The sequence below is a fragment of the Brassica oleracea genome, chromosome C6 (genome assembly GCF_000695525.1).
Source record: "Brassica oleracea var. oleracea cultivar TO1000 chromosome C6, BOL, whole genome shotgun sequence".
Lineage (NCBI taxonomy): Eukaryota > Viridiplantae > Streptophyta > Magnoliopsida > Brassicales > Brassicaceae > Brassica > Brassica oleracea.
In genome coordinates, this window is record NC_027753.1 from 34,065,102 (window position 1) to 34,075,408 (window position 10,307).

General features: G+C 35.2%; 1 protein-coding gene across 1 annotated transcript; it reads right to left on the reverse strand.

Moving 5' to 3' along the window:
• Positions 1 to 853: 853 nt before the first annotated feature.
• LOC106300780 (DNA-damage-repair/toleration protein DRT100-like) lies at positions 854 to 2,576 on the reverse strand. The gene has a single exon (XM_013736997.1). The coding sequence runs from the start codon at positions 2,460 to 2,462 to the stop codon at positions 1,023 to 1,025; it is 1,440 nt and encodes a 479-aa protein (XP_013592451.1). The 5' UTR covers positions 2,463 to 2,576; the 3' UTR covers positions 854 to 1,022.
• Between the last annotated feature and the right edge of the window lie 7,731 nt (positions 2,577 to 10,307).

The following is a 10,307-nucleotide window of genomic DNA, read 5'->3' on the forward strand; positions in this document are numbered from 1 at the left end:
TTTTTTTTTAACAAACAAAGATGACGACTTACAAGGAAGTCGTCCGTTTGACCAGAAGACTTACTCGTAAGTCTTCTACAGTCAGGCTACTTACAGGTAAATCTTATACGCGAATAGATCTGGAAAAAATTTCAATGTCATACCTTAAACTAGTGAGATGACTTCCTTAGCACACATAGTCTTCTCCAACCACCCAGAACCTCAAACGAAAGTAATCCACCAAGAATAGTATGCTTAAATGGCTCTATCAACCATAAAAAAATTTGAATCAAAAGCTTGAGTTTTTTGGATGAATATGGAGGCAAAGTGAAAGAGTCGTTGTTTTTAGTTCATAACAAGTGAGAAAGAGATAGTGTAAATCGATTCAAGGTGCATTAAGAGCTTCAAATTGGTTGTTCATGGGGGTTGGTGTATTGATTGTAATGACAATCTTGTAAATACTTGAAGATGATGAGGTTGAGAGAGTAAAAATGCAATTTTCAAAAAAAAAAAAAAAAAGCTAATGATTTTTTCGTGAATAATATGAACTTGTGAGGTGAATAGGACAAAAAAAAAATCTAAGAAAAGCATGAGTTAGTTTTAGGTTTGACTTTGAGTTTTGAATCAATTTTGCAAAAAGCCCAAAAAGAATATTGAATTGCTAGAAGCCCAAAAAAGAATATTGAATTGCTAGAACCATTGTAGATGAAGTTAGAGATATTTTTTTGATCAAAAAAAAAAAAAAAAGAAGTTAGAGATATTTTTACTCAAGTACGGATCAACTTGTAAGATAATCAATCATATAGTGGGGTTTTTTTAATTAGTTTCTGAAATTCCTTTAGTTCATCGTCCCTGTATCGACAATAGAAGTCGCTAAACAGAAAAATGTAATAGTGTTGAAAACTGAAGTACTACATATCGATATAATGAACCTTCTTTAAATCTTAAAACTAGTTTATTTGTTATTAATACAAATTTTATTTGGAGTCTTATCAATACGAAACTTATTTGGAGCTAAACTTGCAAGTGTCACGGTACATCAGCTAAACTTTGCAAGGAGAAAGTGGAGGACCGCAAAGACAGTCGTTCCCAGCAAACGCACTGGCCGGAAACTTTGTTGTCGGAAGCTTTCCGCAAAGGTGGTTCTGACTCACGTTCAATGTCTGCAGTCCAGCAACCGTGGCCGGCACCATCCCGAACACCAAGTTTCTCGACAGATGTAACGTTTTCAGCGTCTTCGCACACGTTAGCTTTCCCATATCAAACCGGAGCTTGTTCCCCGGCGCGCGGAACTCCACCAGATACTCCGTCTGGTTCAGAAACCTGGCCGGACTCCCCGAGATCTCGTTTTGAGACAGATCAATGAAATCATAGAAGTAATATTCCGCTGGCTTCCAATCGTCTAAGCTCATCGTGATCCCGCATTTTGCAAGCTTCAACGAGAAGATGATTGGCGACGACGTCACCCACTTGGGAATAGTTTTGAGGTGAAACTTATTGTAGGATAGATCCAGAGACTCAATTCCCTTAACGTACAAAGCAGGGAAAGGATCGGTAAGAAGATTGTGTGAGAGATCAAGATTGAAGATTTTGGTGAGATTCGCGAAGCTCTTGGGCACGACTCCAGAGAACTGGTTGCGTGAGAGATCCAACGTGTCAAGCGCCTTGAACCTCGATAGATAGTCTGGAATCTTCCCAGAGAGTTTGTTACGGCCTACTTCGAGAAACCTGAGAATTGGCGCAAGCGATGCGATAGACGGGGGAAGGTTCCCGGAGAATCCGTTGCGAGAGAGAACGAGAGATCGGAGCTCCGGCATGGATTTGAAAATATCGGGGATAGTTCCGGAGAGACGGTTACCGCCAAGATTGAGAAAAGACATGAGCTTGAGATTAGCGATCCCTGAAGGTATTGTCCCGGTTAAGAGATTACCCCCAAGATTGAGCTGAGATAGCTTGGTCAAATTGGAAATGGAAGTTGGGATCGGACCGGTGAACCGGTTTCCTTCCAGGCTAAACGCTTCAATCTGGCTTACCGAACCGATATTAACCGGGAGTGGACCGGAGAGACGGTTGTTCTCTATATAAACGAATTTTAGCTGTGGTAACCGGAAGAGGAATTGTGGAAAAGGTCCGGTGATGTTTTTGAGATTCATCAAGTAAATACCATCGAGGTGTTGGAGTTTGGCTAACGACGAGGAGATTGTGCCGGAGAGGAAGCTTCCGGCGACCTCGGATTGTCCACTGACCGTGAGTGCGGTGACTCGGTCACCGGTAAGGCAAGTGATACCGTTCCAGGAGCAGCAAGCAGTACCTTTCTTCCATGAGCTGAGAATGCCCGAAGGGTCTCTTGTTATACCCGATTTGAAAGCTAGAAGACCTGCCTCGTCATCTGGATGACACGTGGCGGCTTTGATGGGGTTTAGACACCGGATGATGATAACGGCTGCGAAGATGAATACTGAGAAAGAATAAGAAGAGTTCATGATGGTGTTGTGTTGTGGGGTTGAAAGAAACGAATGGATGGTATTAATAGAGAGTAGAAGAGTGTCTGTGTCGGCTCGAGATGTTCAAAGTCAAAGTTGACAATTTTGACCGATCCATTTGCATGTGAGTGTGAGACATACAATTAAAGGTTTCCGTCCCTAAACGTGGTCGAATTTATCAGTCCCAACAGGCTTGAAAAAAACTATTTCATCGGATTTTAAGGGTCTGAATGGCGACCGCGGAATTGATAATATTAGCGGAACGGAATTTAAGTGCGGTACGATTTAACTGCGGTTCGTGCGGTTTGCGGAACAAGTGCGGTTTTGATAAAATTAGCGGTGCAGAATTATGTTGATTGGTGAACATGTATAGTTTGCGGAATTGAACAATTTAAAAAAATAACGTTAAACAAAAATATCAATGAAATCAATAAAATTTAAATTTAAATGTTCTATTTACTGTTATTGATGTAATTTTTTTTCTTATTTAGAAAATTTTAATACCAAAATTTATCTGAATTAAAAATTTAAATTACATATATATTAAATAAGAAAATAAGTAAAATACAAAAAAAAAACATTATCGACTATTTTGATTTTCCTACAACATATTTGCAATACTTTCTATTATTTGTGCCATTTGTTCTCCGTGTGCCGTATAAATTTCTTCTGTATCAGCAATATAAGGTTTCAGATCTCTGTTATCCAGTCTCGTATCTGGCATTGTATTTTCGAAGTCTTCATCCGAGTAGTTTTATATTTTGATAAAGTTATGTAATCTCATTGTAAGCTATTACCATTGCCAGAACATCGGTATCATGAAAAAAATTTCGATGCTCTATTCCATATATATGTGAATAATATATTCAAATCACATATTGACATGATGTTCAAAGATGCATTATCATGTGAAAATATTTTAAAATTTTGAACTTCTTATTTTTAAATTACAATTGGGAGAACTTGAGTTTTGTTATTAAAACGGATTGGATCACCGGTTTTTACAAATTTTACTTTTTTTACTATTTTGATTTAAATACAATTTTAGCATAGCCGTAACCGGATAGAGGAATGAGTTATAGTTCGCCTAGTTTAATCGGCTGGTTCGTTCCAGTTTTCAAAAACACTAGTATTATAGAAAATTTAAAGTTTGTTTGGATTATACGACGTATGAAATATAAATATATTTGTTAATAAAATATCTTTTCAAAAATTGTTATACTTTTAAATGAAAATATTTAATTTATAACAAAAAACTAAATTTAAAATAAAAATAAAATATATTACTTGTGTAAGGTATTAAAAATAATAACCAAGTGGTTTTGGCCTAGTGGTAAAGGGCTCACTGCTGTGAGTACCACCCTGGGTTTGATTCCTTTTGGCTATCCGGAGTGCCTTAAGTGGTAAGAAAACGTGGATCTTGCGGATCTCATAGTGATTAGTGCTTGTGTCTAGAATGCATTTGAGTCAATACCAATATTAAATATGTTATAATGTAAATATTATTCAAATACAAAAATAATAAAATTAGATAACCAAATACGACACATAAGATTTGATACAGTTTAATAAACCAATTTCACTTATAATTCTGTATCTATCTGATTTGTATTTAATTTATATACATAAATTTAATCATACAGAAGCATGATAAATATTTTATACGAAAAGATCGTTGAAAACCGCACAGCTTTAACAAAAACGCTGGTCACTATCTGCTGTACAATTTTAAGTGCGTTTTTTACTGTTTCATGTGTAAACTAAACAACTTGCGGTTTTGCTTTTCTTTCTTTACAATACCGCACCGAGTTTATAAAAATGTATGAATGGTGGGTTAATAGCGGTTTTGTTAAAAACCGCACTGAATACCGCCCCGCCATGGTTTCCATTCGTCGCCTAAGGCTTCGAATGGTGACCTTCGTCCCGTTCCGCCCCGCAGTTAAAAGTAACAAAAATTTCTACATATATTATATATTTATATATTTTTATAACTGTTAAAACCGCACCGCAGTTGAACCGCTTGTCCCGCACCGCTCAAACCGCAGTCACCATTCGGAGCCTAAGTCTCTTCATTATCCTAAACGCTTTTTTCTGCTAAAAAAGAAAAACATATTTTATTTTCTAATTTATTTGTTATGTTTTACGGAGTCAAAAAGTTCATTCAGAACCTACGAACATCATCTTTACTCTTAGAGCATGATTATTGGAGGGTTCTTAAGGTGGAGTTCTTATCGGAATATAAGAACCCGTCTCTTAATTTTTAACTAAAAAAGTTAAGAACCGCCTCTTAAAACTCTTATTTAAGAGACGGTTCTTAGCTTTTTTAGTTAAAAATTAAGAAAATGGTTCTTATATTCCGCTAAAAACCTCATTTTAAAAACTCCGTAATAATCATGATCTTAGCACTTAACATAGCTCCATCAGAATCATCCTGCTGATATACGAAGAATAATATATTAGAGACTAATATTAGAGATATAATATATCTTTGCCTTCTACTTAGTCCTACAAGCGGTGGTGTGGCAGTCATAGTTGACGAGCTTCCTTGCACCAAAGCTCTATTGCCAAACAAGCAACTGCGCAAGTGGGGATTCCGTAACTTTTATGCCACACTACGATTTTGCAATTGCAACGCAAATGGAAGAAGTGCTTTATTTTTTTAAAAATTATTATATTATTATGTTAGCAATGGACTTACATCTAGGCTGGGCATTTCAGTTTATTTATGGATTCAGTTTGGATTTCGCTCGGTTTGATTTATTTTGGTCTAAGAAACTATAATCAAAGTCAATCCAAATTAGTTTGGTTTAGCTTTGGTTTGGGTTCAGATGAGTCTATTTCGTTTGGTTTGGTTTGGTTTGGTTTGATTCGATTCGGGTTTTTCCCCACCCCTACTTACCTCCATGTTTTCAGCTCATTACTCCACTACATATTTAATACTAGAGGGGTGTTGGTTAAGAACGTTATTTGGTGTTTTTATTGTGTTATGTAGTAGTAATAATGATATGTTAATATATTTTGTCTTTGTTTTTTCAATAATGTGTTTTGTATGTATAGTAGTGAAGTGAGTCTCCAATATAAAAATATATTGAATTTCAATAACTTTGGATTTATGCATTTGTTGATTCTAAGATTAACGGTTTCAGCGTCAAAATTGTCTTTTATTTTTTTTCATATTTTTGAACATTATAACTTTCAAGATGTTTTTGTCTTTTTCCCATATTTTGAAATTGAGGCTTCAACATCTATGTATTTTGTTTACCTTTCTGGTATGTGGTGTTTCTCATCATCACCGAAAAAGACTCACCTCATGCTCTTGTTCTTTATCGCCTTCTTCACCTTGAGATTTCTGGTATTTGTTGAAAATCGGGTTTAGGAGTTCCCAGTTGTGCGGTTGTTTCTAGCATCGTTTTAGGCTGCTCCATTCAATATTGGATGCTCATCTTCTTCCTTAGATTTTAGCTGATGTTGTGAACTGCATCTCTTTGGGTTGGGTCAGAGTTTAGTCGTCTTTAAAGTTGTTTTCCTCGTCGTTGGCTTACCATTGATACTCCCTTCTCGTCTTGGTTTTCAAGATATGGTTTTTGGTGATCTGACTTCTATAGCTCGAGGACGGCTCCACGATTTGATGATTTCGTTTTGTCTACCCTTCTATTTATGTTTCCTCATCTCGTTGCAGCTTTCATCGCTTCTTGCGTCTCTGTGACTCTCTCTTTCGCCATGTTTGCCACTCCAGGTTTGGATAATGTTCTCCTCCGAGTATGCTCTCTAGATTTGGAAGATTGTTTATGGTCTCAAGTCTGGGCTCATGTTTCTCCGGGGTTGGCTTCCGTTTTCCCTCACTCATGTTGTTCTCTTCTTCCTTTGCTTCCCTTTGTATAAGTGTGCGGTATTAGTCTCTTGGAGCTTTGGTCCCTTCTATCCCGAGCTTTGTGGTTCTTCACCGGCATAGGCGTCTTGTTTGTGCTTGTTTAGTTTGTGAGGTGCTTCTTACCTCTTAGCTGGTGGTTGTGCTTATCGTTCGTTATGTATGTCTCTTCCTGCTTCGTGGTGATTTTGGCCTTCTGTTGATTATTCTTCCTCTAACCCGCTTTCTTGATTCTTTGCATTGGTCATTGATCACGCCCATTTGTGTTTGAGGGATTGTTTTATCTCAAGATTATCTTTCTACATTTTACTGACTTTTGATTGTTCTGGCCAAGACACTCTATGATAAAGTGGGGTAAGTTAGTTTTCGTTCTTGATCGCCTTTGAGTTCTGGACCTTTATTGTTAGTGTTACTTTGACATTTTTTTCTCTGTGATTATGGAGGTTTTATGTTTAGATTATGTGTTATGCTTTAGTTTGGTTAATATTAAGATACATATATAGTTGTAAATGAAATAATAGAAAATAGTAAAAAATAATAAAATAGCAAAAATTTATGTTATTTTTAGCTGTGAATAAATTAAATATTTAAAATACATTTATATTTTTTTACTTATTTCTTTATTCGTTTTGCAATTTTTTGAACAATAAAATAGATTAAAATAGATTATCAAACTTCAAATGATGATGGTTAGTGTGAGAATGATTAGATAGTATATAATTAGAAAATAGTGAACCAAATTGCAATAATCTAAAAGAAGAAGGATCTAAAATGTAAAAAGACAAAAAAGTGGACACATGTCAACAAACCCCTCTTCCACATGTCATAAGAAGAGAGAAAAGTCTACTTTATATATATAGATAGATAGATCTTAAAATTGGAGATTTAGATTAATGTTTCACTTGTGTATTCTCATAACCGGTCTCAAATACCAACAATTATGTTCTTTTGGCCACAAAACTACTAATCTCTTATGTGTGTACTCCAAAATATTTTGTTTTGTTTGATATTCATAGATCTGTATAAATTTAATAAGCTAAACTAGATTTTGATCATCGTTTAAAAAACACAAATTATTTTAAAATTTATTTAAATTTGTTTTTAATCGACCATTAAACATTTTATCACATGCAAACTATTTATTTTAAAGTATAGATCAACATGCGTAACTTGTTTGAAATATAAAGGCGGAGTCAGTGAAGCATGACCAGCAAAAATGAATGAGAAGAGATGCAACTTTCATAATATACGGTGTTAATTAATCAAATTAAATGGTCAGAATCTAACATTTATATCAAATAATAGTTTCTATATTTCTGAAAAGATTTCGTGTTCTTCAGGAAATAATAACCGAAGAATCACCCAAAAATCGGGATAGAGAATGATGAGAAAATTATTAAATGCAAAGAATATACAATTCGTAAGGTGAAATAAAAAGTATTTAATTTAAAAATATTACTACAAGTACAAATGATTCATATTGTATATATAAAATAATCAGTGGTTTTATTGTATATGTTTCATGGTGTAAGCTGTAGCTTAGAAATATATGCTATATTGTTGTATTGTGATCGATGGTTAGCGATATTTAAAATTTATGTTTATAATATAAAAATAAAGGTAAAAGATTCATAATTGGACATAAAATAAGAATTATAAAAGGGCAAATAACATCACCAATAATTATTTAGAGTCCAATATGTACCATTATGATTAGTTTAGTTTAACGCTCGATGATAAACGTAGAGTGATTCAAATATGATTGTCTTATTAGGTCCATTTATATTTTTTGATCAGGATACCATTAATGAATTATCTAGTTTATGCGTAAAATGAAGAATAGTTTTAGGAAATTTAAGTTTTTCATTAAAGGCAAAAAAAAAATAGGAATGATTATGTTTTAATAGTATAGATGATTAAAAATACATGACAGCTGTTTGGTCGATAAATTAATGGTAGTATTTGATTTCATAATATAAATTGTTTCATTTTTTTTTTTTTTGTCGACAATATAAATTGTTTCATAATTCTATTCAATTTTGCATCTATAGGATATTGTTAATCAATATCCCAAAGATATGTGTTAGAGTAAATACCAACACACTGAATATAACTTAATAATTAATTTGAGTGTACAATTTTCGCATGGGAAGCAAAGCAAGTACCACTCAGTTACATACGATTACACGTATAATATACCATACAAATAAATCAATTAGAAAGAGACTGAGAGAGAACGGACGCAGTTTGGTACTTGTTCTCTTACTCGTCTAAAGAATTTAACTTGTCTGAAAAAGATGAAAAGAATTACATTTTCGATTGTCTTTCCCCTTTTCATATTGAGTGACAACTCGCAAACAAAATCATTAAAGTAAACAATCCGTTTATAATACTAAAAACTAGGAAATCTCATGATTGGTTCTGTAAAGATTTACAAATAAAATCATTATGTTATAATTCATGAAGTGGATGGTTCATAACCTAGACCATATAAGTTCAAGACTAAAGTTCATTGGAGGTTTACATCCAGCCACATGAAAGACTCATTCAACCTTAGTCTTTATGATTTTGACCATGTCATTATGTAGAGTATCTTTGTAATCAATTCTCCCTTTGACTCCACCTTGTATGAACCACTATATATAGTGGTGTAAGCAATAAGAAATATACAACACATTCTCACAAATCTTCTCTCAAATCTTAACACGTTATCAGCACGAGACTCTCTCCACCTGAGCAATCTCATCCGCCGGCGATCATCTCTTTTCCGGCCATCTCTGCCGGCCCTCAGCCTTGCTCCGCCGGCCAGGTTTATCCCTAGGCCTGGGCATAAAATTCGGAACCCGAAATCTGAACCGAATCCGAACCGAAAAACCCGACCCGTTATCCGACCCGAAACGTAAAAATACCCGAACGGGTCTTGTAGGGTGGTACAAAAAATATCCGAACTCGAAGTGTTATTAACCGAACCCGAACGGGTAACCCGAAAAATCCGAAATTAATAGTCAATATAAATATTTTGAAATATATATAAGTATTCTAATTATTAAATTCAATATTTGCGGTAATATTATATATAATAATAAATATTAAAATTCTAATAAATGCTTTAAGTACACAATTAGTTATAAATAAGTATTTTATAATTTGTTCATTGAAATAAAAGTCTACTCTCTATAAGGCAATACATATTGTTTACAAATGATGTTTGTTTTCATGTTTGATTTAACATTTTATTGTTATTTTATATGTGATAGATTAATTTTTATTTAATTTAGATGTTTTTATTTATGTTTTACTTCAAAATTTTTGTTTTTTACTTTGGTTATATCCGAACCGAACCGATATAACCCGAATCCGTACGATATATGATTACTTTATGGGTTTTATGATGCAATACAATTTGAACCGAACCCGAAGTGTTATTATCTGAACCCGACCCGTACTAATAAAATTTTAGTATGGGACCTAGAAGCATAAACCCGAAAATCCGAAAACCCGAAAAACCCGATCCGAATGCCAACGGGTACCCGAACGCCCATGCCTAGCTCCGGGCTTCGGGAGCGACCTCAGTGGGTCGCTCTGAGAGGTCGCTCCGGCTCCATTGTGTTGTCGTCATGCAATAGAAATGCGAGCGACCTCGGGGTGTCACTCTGGCCAAGTCGCTCTGGGCTTCGGGAGCGACCTGGAGTGGTCGCTCTGATAGGTCACTCCGGCTCAGTTTTCGGCTTCCACCGGGATGAGATGGCGAGCGACTTCTCGGGGTCGCTCCAGCGAGGTCGCTCTGAGAGGTAGTTTGGAGCGACCTCTTGGTGTCGCTCCGTGATGTCGCTCCCATGCTCTGCTCGTCCAATGATCACCTATAACACTTCTTTTGAGCTCAAAATGCACCCAAATGCCTCCAAGAACTCCATGTGGTACTCCAACACCTGATAAAGACTCATGTATGCAAAATGCAACCTAAACGTGGCTAAATC

What these genes read in the sequence shown, in the direction of transcription:
- LOC106300780 (XM_013736997.1), bottom strand. Translation starts at nt 2,462, where the DNA reads ATGAACTCTTCTTATTCTTTCTCAGTATTCATCTTCGCAGCCGTTATC.